General features: G+C 45.7%; 1 protein-coding gene across 4 annotated transcripts; it reads left to right on the top strand.

The window, feature by feature from the left end:
• Positions 1 to 443: 443 nt before the first annotated feature.
• PRPS1 (phosphoribosyl pyrophosphate synthetase 1) lies at positions 444 to 13517 on the top strand. Of its 4 annotated transcripts, XM_072876663.1 has the most exons (8): positions 444 to 730; positions 3605 to 3788; positions 4126 to 4224; positions 5870 to 5994; positions 7743 to 7916; positions 8620 to 8779; positions 10853 to 10967; positions 13348 to 13502. In XM_072876663.1, the coding sequence occupies exons 1-7, from the start codon at positions 609 to 611 to the stop codon at positions 10943 to 10945; spliced, it is 957 nt and encodes a 318-aa protein (XP_072732764.1). In that variant the 5' UTR covers positions 444 to 608; the 3' UTR covers positions 10946 to 10967; positions 13348 to 13502. The 4 variants fall into 4 exon arrangements, with proteins under 4 accessions (XP_072732764.1, XP_072732766.1, XP_072732762.1 ...); XM_072876665.1 differs by lacking the exon at positions 10853 to 10967 and having other exon boundaries at positions 13348 to 13517; XM_072876661.1 differs by lacking the exon at positions 13348 to 13502 and having other exon boundaries at positions 10853 to 12881.
• Positions 13518 to 14574: the final 1057 nt, after the last annotated feature.

The raw sequence follows: 14574 nt of genomic DNA, 5'->3' as shown, positions 1-14574 counted from the left end.
CCGGGCCTCTTCTGAGGGAGGGGAGCCATCATGGCCGCCGGAGCGGTCGACTGCCAATCACGCGACCAACGAACCCCCTCGTCGCCCCCCCTCGCCCCCCCAGGGCCACGTGGGGCAGGGCCGTTGGCCAGCTCTGGCCGCCGCCGCTCTGACCAATCGCAGGTCAGGCGGCCAGGCGGCGACCAATCGCAGGCCTCCTCCTGCCCTGCGCCCCACCTCCTGGACGGGCTAACGAGCAGCCGCGCACGCCTCCCTCCCTCCCTCCCTCCGGGACCGTTGTTGAGGCGGTCGGCGAGGCAGGAGGGAGACCTCTGAGACACGCCCACCGCCCTTCGCGCCATTGCGGGGGCGGGCAGGGCCCCGCCCCTGGCCGCCACGAAGCCAATGGGAAGCGTGTCGAGGCGTGTCCGCGGGGACGGGGAGTCTATAAAGGGCCCGCGCGGCTGGCGGGAAGGGGTAAGATGGCGGAGTAGGTGCGAGTTGGCGTGGCCCGCGCTCACCGTGCCGCGTCCCCGCGCAGGAGGCGGGTGGGTCCCCGTGCGGCAGCCGGTTGCGGCGCGAGGCGGAGCGTGGAGGAGGAGGGCGGCACCGCTGCCGCAGCCGCCATCATGCCCAACATCAAGATCTTCAGCGGGAGCTCGCACCAGGACCTGTCCCAGAAGATCGCCGACCGCCTCGGCCTGGAGCTGGGCAAGGTGGTCACGAAGAAGTTCAGCAACCAGGAGACATGGTGAGGCGGGGCCGCAATACAGCTCCCGGCGGGCCGCGGGGCTCTGCCGTGCTGGGGTCCGCACAGCCGCCACGCAGGGGCTGCTGGGATTTGTAGTGCGGGGCGCGGGGTGGGCGCTGGGGCCGCGGCCTGGTGCAGCGGCTCGGGCGGCCGGGGCCCTGCGGCCGGGCCCGGCCCCGGGGAGCGGCAGCTCGACGAGGGCCGCGCTCGGAGACCTCCACTGAGCGCGGAGCACTCCTGCCAGGGCGCTGTTGGGCCGGAGATGTCCAGCGCATCCCGCCCTCCCCCTGTGGGCAGCCGCTGCGCAGCCCCCGGGCGGGCCCGGGCCCGGGTCTCCCGTGGGCGTCCTTCAGCCAAGGGGCCGCCGTGCAGCCGCTCCGCTTGAGCAGCTCCCCGCCCAGAGCCCCTTTCTGTGGAGCGGCGCATGGGGCAGCATGGCGATCGTGCCGCTGGGCGCCGGGCCGGTGTGTACCGAGTGCTGGGTGAGAGGGAGCGGAAACAACCGGCCCGGTAAAGCCTGACACCCCGGGAACGGTGGAGCCCCGTGGGGGTGGGCTTTCCTATGGGGTGAGGCCGGGGCTCTGGTGCTCCCTGGAGAGCTCCCAGTGGCGGTGAGCCATGTGCTGGTGGCTGCACGGCCCCGGCAATGCCTCTAGCGGCCTCCGCTGAAAGGCGCCTGTCTCCCGTGCGGGCTGTGCCACGGTGCGCTGGGCTTCCGACAGGCGCTTTTAATGTTTTCGCTGCACCTCAGAGGGTGCAGTGCTCCTACACGTGGAGGAAAGGGCTTGTGTCACCCGGCTGCTGTGACAGAGGTCGGAGTGGCAGAATTCACCAGCCGGACCTTGCCCCTACCACCCCAAAAGCTAGGAGCTGGTGGGAATACACCTCCCGTGTTTCAGCCTCTGTGCTTAGACTGAGCTGTGATGACTTGAAGCTTGACAGTTTTGTGCTTAGGGTGTAGCTGGTGCCTTTAAACTACTCTGAAGAGCATCAGAGTCTTAAAGGTATTGATAAAATTATTCAGGAAAGATCAGAGGCTGATACCACCTTGCAGCCTGTGATGCAGTTGCAGTCATGCGGTCTGTGTTACCCTGAAGCTCTGAAACCTAAGAATCGTCTTGTTTTCTGTCTCTGTGCTTTATAAGTCCTGCTGCCATCCTACTTGAAGAACCTAAAAGAAAGGAGAGGCTAAAAATTATTCAGAGCTCTTAAAGCTTGGTTTAGAGAAGTACACTAAACATGTATACATGACATGGTATAATACAAAGAACCTTGAATGATTGCTTCAGCCCACTCCTTTCTTCTGGAGACAGTAATTTTTTCCAGGAGAATCCAGCATGTACATGTGACGTAGAATATTATGTTTCTATTGCATGGGTATTGATTGTAACTGAAAACTTCAGAGGTAGTATAAAGAGTTGTAGAGGAGAGTTGTAAAAAGAGTCTGTCTGATTTACAGCTATTGCCATTGCACTGTTCTCATTGCTCTTTATTAACTGCTTTTATCCATTTAGTTGGCTAACCAGCAGGTTTTTATGTCAGCAGGTAATGTGACTTTAAGACCTAATAGACATCTTATTTACCCTTATAAACTGATAGCAGATGCTTCCCAGAAAAAGTAGGATTGTTTTAACAGAACAGTTTGTTGATACTTTTGTACAATACATGTCTTGAATCAGCTTAATATTAAACTGTTAGTAAGTACAGTTGGAGATGACACTTGTATGCTAACTACTGTTAATTCAGACACCTAGCAGAAAGTTCTCATGCTGGCTGGAGTTCTTACTGAGAGATTGGTGTATGCTGTAAGTCAGTGTGCAATAAAGATGACAGCAGTTTGCTGATGGATATTGAGCAGTAAGACTATAAATACCTAGTGGTCATCAAAAACACGTTGAAGAGGGGAGGAAGATCAGAGAACGAAATATTAAAATTAGAAATCTACCCTAAGGGGCTCTACAAATGAAGCCATTAGGAATGGGTTGGGTGATTTTCTGTCTTATTTGTTCCTAGAGTTTGTGGCAGCAGTCTGCAGAGTGGGTGAGCATCTTTAGTGCAATAAGAAAGAAACCGTGAAAGAGCTTTATTCGCAGTAGACTGACTTCTGGTTACTTCCAAATCTGTGGCAGACTTCCCTAAACTGAAATGTTGGCAGTACTTAGTAGTTAATCTGTTCCTACAAAAGGTCTTATGCAGCATTGCCCTGTATGAAACCTCAAACCTAAGACTACTGCTTTCTTTCCAGCTCTGCCTCTGGTGCAGGTGTCTTGATACACACGCTGAAGCTGGCAGTTTGCTGCTGGCAAACAGGACCTTTGGCTTGTATTCAGTCCCTTCATCAGCAGGGATTAGTGTGCATTACATCCAGGAGGAAATTAACCCCAAAAGCCTTTCCAAAGTGAAATGCTGGAGGGCTTCTCTGTTCAAGCCAGTGAATAGCTGTTGTGACTCTCAATCTAATAATCGGCTGCAGCATAGCTTCTGGTAGAAGTTTGGCTCGGCTTTCTCTGCTGACTGGCCATATCCTTGCTTCCTTTGTACACTACTGCTTTTAGCTGAGGTGATTGTACTTCTGATTCAGGGGGAACCAGGCCTGTTCTGGGGTGTTTACATGCTCAGCTTGTGTTGAGATTGAGAGTACAGGCTGAGTGCTTTTAGCCTTACTGACTGAACCATTAAATTTGATCAGTGAGCGATGTAAAATAGTTACTGAGCAAATAAGCAACAGCGTTCCTGCTCAACACCCTTGGTTATATGACACTGTCACCCACAGACCCTTGGGAATGCAATCCCTTGGTTGCTCTGCAGGCATATGTAATGGCTGTGTTTTAATTTGTGTTTGGATACAACTCTCCTTTCCTCATCTGTTCCCAGTGTGGAAATAGGCGAGAGTGTACGCGGGGAGGATGTCTACATTGTGCAGAGTGGCTGTGGTGAAATCAATGACAATCTGATGGAGCTCCTTATCATGATAAATGCCTGTAAGATTGCCTCAGCCAGCAGAGTCACAGCTGTCATACCCTGCTTCCCTTATGCTCGGCAGGACAAAAAGGACAAGGTAAGGGATGTGGTACAGGTTTCTGCTGGGAAGATGAATGCACACCTTGAAAGTCCTGACTGCTGGATAGGGATTAGATGAAGTTGAATACGTAGAGAAGGAGATAAAACTTATTTTCATTTCCTTAAACCTCAGAGCATCGGACTGCAAATTCATCTTTTCATAAAGATCTAGTTCTTGAAAATACACCAAGCTATAATCACCATTTGATGAAAAGATGCAATGTTAACGAGTACTCCTTTTAGTAACTGCTTGTGAATCATTGCCTAGAAGTGGAAGACTGACATCTTGATGAAGGAGTTGAACTTGTCTTCAATACTGTTTTTTCCTGTACTAGAGTCGAGCTCCAATCTCTGCCAAGCTGGTTGCAAACATGCTGTCTGTGGCAGGTGCAGATCATATAATCACCATGGACCTGCATGCATCTCAGATTCAGGTAGGAGCTAAAATCAGGGAAGTATTTACCTGCTCCAATCTGAGCCTCTTTACTGCCTTGCAGGCTTTCCAGCGATCTGCCTTTTTTAGACACAGCAGTGATCGGGCCTTGGGAACGTGGGACTAGAAGGGACTTGTAGAATCAGTCAGAAGGGGATGGGGAGATGGGTAACAGGTTCATCTGTAAATGAAATTATAGCTGTTCTTGATCAGACTAAGCATAATGAGTCCCGTGTAAATGAATGTTGGGCTAGTAAATGATCCATGCAACTTTATTGCCACAGAGTGATACTATGTATTCTTAACTGGTCCTTTGAGGAATTTGCACTGGAGAATGGCTTTGTCAAGAGTGTTCTTAAATATTGAGTAGAGCTTTCTGATATTTACTGAATTGTAAGGGAGAAGTGAGCAGTGCTCTGTTTGACACGGTGGCTAGTAATACTGCTGCCCTGAGGTTAGTTCTGCCTCCAGGTGTACTGGCACAGCTGCTTGTGAGGGTTCAGTTGACCAAGACAGTGATCTGATAGCTTGCTGCTGGACAAGATGGGCAATCCCACTTGTCAGTCTCTTTCCACCTTGAGCAAGTGCTCTGAGATCAAGAAACCAACTCAGTGCAACTGAGAGGGGTGTGGCAGAGGGAAGGATATCTATTGTATTGCTGCAAACACTTTGAATCCAGAAGGGTAAGACACCTACTGCCTGGTGAAGTAGGTGGTCTGGCTGTCATTTTAACAGTTGAAAATGCAGCCATTCACACTTAAGTATAATTTCTTCCAGTATAATTTGCCCAGAAATACTGTGTCTCAGATGGAAAAAAACCTATGGGGGCACAGCTGAGAAGACTTTCAGAAAGATCATGAAATAAAAGAACAGAGCCCAGCAGGGTATGCCTCCTTCCTAAGAGGCTTGGAGTTGTGATGTGTGCCATAGGGTTGACCTTTCACCAGCAGCAATGGTGAGACTCAATTGAATAATTGGGTTTGTGTATATAAGGTTCCAGCACCTGACTAGCTTCAGCCTGGTTCTTGTAGTTGCTGGGTTGCTGAGCACAGAAGGAATGATGGTAGGAAGGATCTGTTACCCCTATACCTTGAAGCATTCCTCTGGAGTAGTTGCCCCCACTCTCCTGCCTATTACTCCATGTCCAGGATTAACTTCTGGCTTTTAGTGACCTTTGAGGTTTACTTGGAGGAGTCTGCTGGGTCAGTGTAAAGTTGTGGAACCAGCTGCATTAGTTTATAAACAAATGTTACTCAAGCCTTTTTCATAGGTTTCCTGTAGATGCAAACAGTGTAGGTAATGAGCTTTAAAGATTGACTTTGTAAACAGGCAGCTAGCTGTTCTGAAAATGAGTGTGTTTGATGCTGGTTTTCTGCACCCCCTTAAGACAGAACTAGTTCCATGTTGTGAAGGTGTCAGATGTAAAGTGTTATTTATGCTGCTAAACTATTTCTGGCTCTGAAGGTTTCTAACATTACTATTCTGTGTATCCCAAAGGCTACTGCCCTTGCATTAAGGGAGGTAGAAAGGAAAGCTGAAAGCTGTGGAAAGGCAGTGGCTGCATGCTTGATCATGTAGAAGGCTTCTTCCAACTGTTTTTGGAATGTGACCTTCAGCTATATCTGTTTCTGTCATCTTCCTTGCAGGGTTTTTTTGATATCCCTGTTGATAACTTATATGCTGAGCCTGCTGTACTGAAATGGATCAAAGAGAATATTGCAGAGTGGAAGAACTGCACCATTGTTTCACCAGATGCTGGTGGAGCCAAGAGGTAAGCTGTCAGACAGCTAGCTTGAGGTGCTGCTTCTATGTCTACTTGAATTCCTGAGAGTGCTTGTGACCTTATTCTTAAGACACATGTTCCCTCTGCCAGCCTGCCTTCTGTAAGACAAGTCTGTGGCAGCTAGTGAAGAGTGGTCAGATATTCTTCCTAAGGAATGTTTAGAAGGTTTCTTGGGCTACATGGAGAATTAAATAGCTTCTAGAATCACAGCTGCATGGGTAGGAATTGCGCAATTACTACATCCCTTGGACTAAAACAATTTTTTTGTGGAAGAGTAATTATGCAGGTTGAAGGAGGGAACCATGTAGCTCATACCCCTATGCCAAGACAAGGTTACTGCTGCTGGTTAATGATACATTTTTATCCAGGCTGTTTTCTTTGCAGTATTTAGCTTAGTCTATTCAGGCATTTTCTTACTTTATTACTCTTGATTTGAATATCTAGCTGGGACTTAAGCCTGCTGCTACTCTTCTTCCCTGAGAGCAAGGAAGATAGATGGTTCCTTTCCAAAAAGCAGCAGCATATCTTATAGCACATTTCTACTTTGATAGCCTGACAATCACCCATCCTTCTGCAGATAAACATGCCAGTTTGTGGGCAGTTCAGAATGTTCTCAGGTGCTTATTGGGAGAAACTGGGCTGTTCCTTGATGCTTCTGTATAAGGGCAAAGGGACGCAGATGTATTCTTTAATCCAGGACTGTCACACCAAAATGTTGGTGCATGTTGACTTGATTCACATACTTTAGAGTGTTTTAAGCTGTTACAAACAGCCAAGAGATACTACTGCTGTAGGTTGCTGTATGTCTTCCTGTAGCTTTGTTGTGGCCCATGTATTGGACAAGACCTTTTGTATATTCAGCTACTTCTGTAGCTTGTTGCATAATGCAGTATATGAAATGCCAAGTCAGCCAGCTGTAATCTTGCTCCTGAAAAAACCTCTTCAAAAGCCACTTAAGCTGAAATGTGTCAATCTTAACTGGTGCAATATTTTATGGAGATACTGCAGAACTAAATACATTAGTAAACAGTTTAGTTTAACAATCTTGTGTAGGACTCCCAGGGTGATGAGTCTGATCGACTGAAGCTAGGAGTCTACTCATCTCAAGTGTAGAATTTCTTAGGGGCATGTGTATTTTGTTCCTTCTCACTTTTGTATGCTTTTAAACTCTTTACTATTCGTAAAGATAAAGTTTAGGTCCCTCTAGTAAAGTTGTTCTGTGGTCACATTAACCAAAGTAAATGTGAGATGGTGGACTTGCATTTCTTGGATGTGCATTCCTGCCACTGTCCTTGTGCCAGTACTTGTATGCATGACAATTGAATGCTTATATGAGTGCAAGTAGATCCCTGTCGTAGCTCAAATTAAGCCTTTCCAGTATAGTGTTATAAAGATGACAACTTCCCAAGCATTCTGATCACTTCAGGTTTGCCAAACTTGCTGGTTAAGGTTTGTTTTGAGCTTTAAATGCAAATTAATTTACAGTGGTCAGGATGAAAGACTGTTTTATCTTAATCTAGTTGCTGTAATTGAGAGAGATTAGATCGGAGACTGCAGTTTAACTGCTTGAAGGGAAACTAAAGTGGCAGAGTGTCTTCTGTTGCTTGGGAGCAGTTACAGATGTGGTGACAGCTTCTCTTACTGCAGTAGCAGTTTGTGCTTAATAGTTTTAAAAGAGATTCAGTTGTAGCTGTTGTGTGGAGTTAAGTGTTGTTTGGAAACTGTTCTCTCTTCAGAGTCACCTCCATTGCAGATCGATTGAATGTAGACTTTGCCCTCATTCACAAGGAGCGCAAGAAGGCCAATGAAGTGGATCGCATGGTGCTGGTGGGTGATGTGAAAGACAGAGTGGCCATTCTGGTAGATGATATGGCAGACACATGTGGTACCATCTGTCATGCTGCAGACAAGTGAGTAGGGCTGACTGATTATTTCCTAAATCAGAAACCTATTGTTAGCGAACGCTATGTAATGAGTTAATCAGATTATTTGCATATCAAGTTTCACAAAGTAACTTACAGTTTCTTGATTATATATCTCATGTCATACAAAATAAGTGAAAAGCCTAGTTAAAGTTCTCACAGTGGGAATAGCTAGAAGACCATAGTGTCTTTTTTATTTGAAAAATGCTTGTGTTGAAAGTATGTCTTCCATTATACCATCACTGACTATGCTAGGTAGAACTAAGTGTTGTCTGGTCCGTCAACTTAAGGTCATACATCTGAATTTCTATTAGAAGTAAGCTTTTCAAGCTTTATCTTTCAAGACTTCCACGCTAGTAACACCAGCATATGCAATAGTCAGTATTAAATATCTGCTACCTTGTGTTGGCAAAAAATCACAGAAGGTGATTTGTATGATCTAGTCCAAATGTGCGAGGGCTAAGAACAATATTTTTTTTCAATGTATACTTTGCCTGTGGTGGATTTTATGGTACTTGTTAAACTGTTTTCTTCCCCCAAATCAGTAGTGGGCTGGAGGGGAGAATCAAAGATAGTCTGTCCCCTAAGCATATGGTATTATCTCCTTTCATGCTTACCATGAGCCCTGCACTAATGTCAGTTTAATACTTGCTAAGAATTTCTCATCCTTCTCCTTTTTACCCATTTGTAGGCTTGTGTCAGCTGGAGCCACCAAAGTTTATGCCATCCTAACTCATGGGATCTTTTCTGGGCCAGCAATTTCTCGGATCAACAATGCCTGTTTTGAGGCAGTTGTAGTCACAAACACAATACCCCAGGAGGACAAGATGAAGCAGTGCCCTAAAATACAGGTGAGCATCTGCTTTCTCTTCTGTCGCTCCTGGGAGGTGATAGCACTTGTCTGTCATGTTGGTGGGAAAACGCCATAATACTGTCTAGTGCTTACACCAGTTTCATTGGTACTAGAATCAGTGGCAGTATTGACTAGTTCTCTTGTTCCTATTGCTGTGGGATAACAGACCTGTTACACTGATAAAATGCAGCTTCTAATCCAGCTCTTCTTAAACAGTTCATTTAAGTAAACTTTTTCAGGGCTTGTTTTACCTAGATCAGATCACTGATCTAATGGGGCCATGATGTAAACAAGCAGTTGTATCTGTACGCTTTGGAGGATTGATATGCTGTTGACATATAATACTGAAGCAGAAGTAGATAGGAACTTCTGAAGTTGGTAATGCCAGCTTCAGTTGTGTATCTGTCACCTAATGCCCAGCCCTTTAAGCAGAGTGTCCCTTCCTTTTGTGAAGCAAAGTAGGCCTGTTTTAGAGAAGGTGAATGCTTCATGTCTGCTCATAACAGCAGTGCAGGTGAGCTGGAAGAGGGAGTGCAGTGTTATCCCATGGACATGTCTTGCTGGTTTGACTAAGAGCAGTTGACATAACTGTACAGTACAATGTTCAGATACTTGCCAAAGATAAACAAAACACTTTGCCATCCATATGAAAGCTAAAAGCTGGTCTCTTGATGCTCCCTCTGTGTCTTGGGTTTTCCATTTAGAAAAAGTACTGTGGCATTTTGTTTCCCAAGCTGAGGCTGACTTTCCTGGAAGGAAAAAATTGGCTGTACAACTTGAGCTAGGCAGAACTTGAGGATTTCCTGTGTTAATGGACAGCTGGAAGTTGCAGCTTTACCTGAGCATTCAGGCATAATAGGTCCATCAGAAGCTTCAGGTACACATAGCATACACACAGCATACACACAGCCAAGGACATCCTAAATGCTAGCTTCACAGCACAGATGTATAGGGGACAGGTTTTTGGAGAAGTTCTGGAAAGTGAATGGCACTGCTAAGACTCAGCTAGTACTGTGGTGTAAGTGTAGGAGGTTCCCCAGTACTGGTGTTCTGGTGAAGAGGAAGCTCAACTGGTTGAAGCTGCAGTGAATTTTAAGCTGCTTTTGGAAGTAAGTTAAGCTGATTGCAAACTGCTATTGCGTTGCATTTTTTTCAACACTAACTTCTGGATGATATTCCTGCAACTGAGCACATCTAAAAGATGTCTGATGCCTCAACTTCTTTCCAAGGTCCATGCTACAGTTAATGTAGGCAAAATGTTAAACTGGTAATCAGTATGTAAATAGCTATAGCCAAAGATTGCAGTGGAGTAGTTTTTCAGGCTCTCGCTTAACACCTCACTCTTATGCTAACATCTGATGTTTAGTGTTGAGAAATGCAGAACTAAAGGATTTGTCATAAGTCTCATGCTCTGTCTGCTCTGCAGCTCTTAAGTTTTTTTTCTTTCCTTCCTTAGGAGGCAAACTATCCAGAAGAGAGAAAATGTTAAATATGGATTTCACTTAGTTTCCTCAACGCACCATGAATGTGGTGCTTCTTACTGAGACTACATATATCAAAATGCTTTAGCTGCTGGGGTTCAGAGCTAGTTTTATTGAGACTTGATTTCTCCCTCTTGTTAACTGGATTACCCCGCCAGGTGGAGCCAGCACAGTGACTGGGAGCTGAGCTGCAGCACAGTAGTTTCATCTTTCTTAGACTGCTGGCAGTGACAATAAAGCCTCATGACTCAAGGGAAGTGATCTGATCTTGATTTAGACTCCTGTAAATTCTCTGCAACCTACACAAAGTGAATAAGATAGTCCTAGGGTAAACAGACTGACCTTAGGGAGTCTCAGCAAAGAAAAGTGACAGTAGACTGTCATCCTGACAAAGATCAACAGTGAAATAATTCTTGTAGCGCTATATGTAGAATATCTTCAGAATTATATGTAATTAAACCCAAGCCTGTGTGGCATGTTATAAATTTGGGTGATGAGTTTACTCTTTAAGTTCTTCCTAACTTATCAGCTGTTCTTCCAGGCTTGATGTCTTTTCCCAGTGATGCTGATGCATCTTTCTTCCCCTCCAGGTGATTGACATCTCAATGATCCTTGCGGAGGCCATCAGGAGGACTCATAATGGGGAATCTGTGTCCTACCTATTCAGCCATGTCCCTTTATAACAACAGATGCCAGCTGCTGCTTGTATGGCTTTTTTTTTTAAAACCAAAAGTTGTTCAGCTTGTTGTAAAGTTCAGTGCAGTTCTCCACAGCTTAAGTCAGGCTCATTGGCTCTGATCCCAATGCTGGGAGGCTGGGGGGGGAAAGCTTATCTCTTTAACACTCCAACTCCACCAGCAACCCTGTGCATTGGGGCTCATCAGTAGTATTGACTCAGTTCTGCAGATCTGTGGAGAGCAGGACTGACACATGGCTAACTGCCACAATTATTTTGAGGGGGGGAGGGAGAGGATTTGTCTGTGGGCAGGGTTAGATGATCTGGCATGCACACCCTAAATTGTTTGGGAAGTAGAGCTCCCTAGGACACGTTGATCTGCATCTATGGCAAGAGCCTGAGAGACTGCTGGCTGTCTTACCACTCTATACCAGCCAGAAGACCTTGAAGAGCGATGGGGAAAGCTTGTATCTTGGCCAAGCTTGACCCTAGGTGAAACCATGGGGGACACCTGGGAGGTGATTCTGCTATAGCTTCCTCCTATGCAAGGAGGTCAGTGTAGCTTGCAAACTTGAATTCATCTTAATTATTGATGACATTAAATGCCCTTTAGCATGCTACACAGCAAAGTGAAGGTGAGAGTATAGTCTGTGCAGTACTGCCTTGCTGTGTTAACTTAGTGGTGAAGGTGCATCCTGGACGAGCATTCTTCTCCCTCTTGTGTAGAGGACTTTGTGGTGGTTGTGTGCTTTAGTTTCTAGTGCAGGCTAAAACCAGTTCCTCAATTTCACAGCTTACTGTTAGCCTTGCTAGTGATTAGAGGACTGCTGTCATGTATGATAGCTGCACCTTGACTTGTTGTGCAAATCCTTGATCCTTTTTTTACCAGTACGCTAGTAAACTGAGCCTCTTTATCTCATAGTAGCTTGGTTGTTGCATCTAGCAAGTGCCTGCTCAGACGCTGGGGTGACCACAATACACAACAGCTTTGTGTCCAGCCTCTCATTGTCTGCAATCCTGTTGTCCTGTAAGTTACTGACACATTCTGGTTGCTTGTCCTGGTCATTCTTGCCTTGCCTTGAAAGTGTTGCTCCTTGCAAAAGATCTTAAACCACGGAGCATAGGAGGTTGCAGGACTACAAAACATGAAGAAGCCCTTGGAGTGGGTCTGATGCTGCTAATGAGTGCTTACAGCAATGGGTTGAAGAGGCTGATGATACATAGTACTGGGAAAACTGTAGAGCTAACACCAACCTGACAGGCAGCAAAGTGCCTGAAAGAAAAATACCAAAACTAGAGCTGGCTGAGGCTCCCGGATGTAGTAAGTATCATCTGAAACTTGAATACTTAGTAACTGTACCAGACAATCGTAAGGTAAACTGTTAAGTCTCTCCTGGACTCTTATGGGGTTATAGACCAAGCTGTTTTATGCTCTGTTTTTTATAAGCACTCCTCTTTTATTTGTTTTTGAGGTGGAGGAAGGGAAAAAGGGAAAAGAAGGAACTTGAAATTACTTGGTAGAGTAACCAGCATGGCTTTGATAGGCTAGGGTCTGGGGTATAAGTGGAACTAACTGAAAGACTTGGTTAAGATCTAGGGAAGTACTTCTTTAGTTGTGCCTTTTACTGAAGACTTCTCTCCCTTTCTAGAACTCCTGTCCTGTGGCAATGTTAACACTTCTCTTACAGTGTAGGGTTTTTCTTTTTGTATAAGAATTGTTTGTCTGGAAAGTGTGTGTGTCTTGCTTCTTTGCTTTGCATCCTGCACTGAGCTCTACTGAGAGTCTGATTCCTGCCTCCTGTATTGGAGCCCCTGCTGCCGCACTGCCAATGCCCTGAGAGCCAAGAGCCAGGACATCAGAGCAGCGGTGTGAGGATTTTCCAGCAGCGTTTGTGTTTAAACTTAAGACCTGATGAAGGAATTAAACTTTTATTTAAAAACCATGGCCTCTGCCTATAAATGCTTCTAAAAACCGAAAAAGGTGACATGCATCTTCTGAGTTGGGTCACTTGCAAGGTAGGTCATGGAATAATGTTATTTGGAAGGGACCTTGGAAGGTCATCTGGTTTAACCCTCTTGCAGCGGGGCTGACTGAGGTTCATCTTGGCTGTGCTCCCATTGCATGGAAGAAAAAGCTTGGGACCAAGCTACTTCTTTTAGAGGGTAGTGGCTTTTGTCTGTATCTGATTTCCTAGACTTAATTGTTAGAGGTGGTGCTGCAGTTTCTCTTGTACTGTTATGTATCTGAGCAGATCTGTTCAGGTAGGAGAAAACCTGAATAGTTTAGCAAGTAGGAATGAAGAATTGCTAAGTATCTTGCACAAAGCTAATGATCAGAGGCAGCAGGATTATGTCCCAAGAAGCACTTGTTCTAACTAAACCATGATTCTTTCTCATTGTGTATTGTAGACTGGGAAAGTATAAATGAAGTCAGAAGGATGAGATGGCACGTCTAGAGTAAGGTCTTTGTCCTTACAATAGAATTCCAGCCCTAGATTGAATATTACTTCAGGAAACATGACCATGGCCTCAGGTAGATTTTTGCTGAGGATCACTACTGTCATTCATCTGTTAAAACATGTTTCAATACTGATCAATGAATAAGTGAACTGTATATTTTTTCCTCGGATAGCAAGGGAGGTGATGTGGGTCTCATCAGGGTGATGTAGCAGACTTCACCTTCCTTAGTGAAGAAACACAACATGAGCTTTACAGCCAAAAATATGTACAAAGGTGACCATTGCTATTGGTGTGTATATACTGTTTTAGTTACTTCAATAAAACCTGGGGGTTGGATTGAGGGAGGGCACAGACTTAAAATGCCGTATGACAGCACTGTAGCTCTTAAAAGGATGAGTGATACACAGGGTATGGGAACTGTCCCAAGGAGGTAAAGCTCTTCTGCTCTGGAAACCTTCAGATCAGAAGGGCTGGATACTTTGGTAAAGTTCCTTCCCTAAATTAAAAAACAAAATACTTTCTAATTACTAAACCTATTTGTAGGCAGGTTGTGACTGATTCAAAGTGACTGTTGTGCTGTTAGAGCAAGTATGGTTGCCTTTAACACATGCATGTAGTAGAATTAAAGCACTCTTCTCCCTGTCCAGGACAGTCATGGATGTAGTACCAGGCTGCTATGGGAAGGGTGTCCCTTCACCATAAAGGGTTATAGCAGGAGATGGGGGTTAAAAATTAGCAGGAAAAAGTAAACTGTGGCCCTGTGGAGTCGGAGGACTGGCTTATGGCTGGGCAGTGGTGGCTGAAGAGCCCTCGGGTCCTAGCTGGCTGTGGTGGTGCCCTGCCTGTCCCTGCAGGCAGGAGGGGTCAGTAGGCAGGAGGCTGAAAAAAAACCCCTCTGATCAGATAGAGAAAACCTCCTGCCTCCTTCCTGTAGAAGAGAATAAAGTGTTCCTGGAAATGGCCATCAGCAAGGCTGTGTCTGAGCCCTGAAAGCCTTGTTCTGTGGAAGACTTAAAACTCATCTAAAATGGCTGGCAGTTGTTCTTCTCTATTTTGGGTCAAGGCTGGTTTTGCTTTCCCCCTATCTGTTGATGTCTTGGTTCTTTTGTTACAAATTATTGAAAGCAGATATACAAAAACGCATGAGAAAGAAGCAGATTGTGCAGTTATGGGAGG

The sequence above is a fragment of the Ciconia boyciana genome, chromosome 12 (genome assembly GCF_034638445.1).
Source record: "Ciconia boyciana chromosome 12, ASM3463844v1, whole genome shotgun sequence".
In the NCBI taxonomy this organism is placed as follows: domain Eukaryota; kingdom Metazoa; phylum Chordata; class Aves; order Ciconiiformes; family Ciconiidae; genus Ciconia; species Ciconia boyciana.
Note: the sequence above shows the minus strand (reverse complement) of the source record. Positions and strands in the feature narration are given on the sequence as shown.

What these genes read in the sequence shown, in the direction of transcription:
- PRPS1 (XM_072876663.1), top strand. Translation starts at nt 609, where the DNA reads ATGCCCAACATCAAGATCTTCAGCGGGAGCTCGCACCAGGACCTGTCC. An exon ending in GGCAGGACAAAAAGGACAAG is followed by an intron (nt 3,789 to 4,125) that starts GTAAGGGATGTG and finishes TTCCTGTACTAG; the next exon opens with AGTCGAGCTCCAATCTCTGC. An exon ending in TGCATGCATCTCAGATTCAG is followed by an intron (nt 4,225 to 5,869) that starts GTAGGAGCTAAA and finishes TCTTCCTTGCAG; the next exon opens with GGTTTTTTTGATATCCCTGT.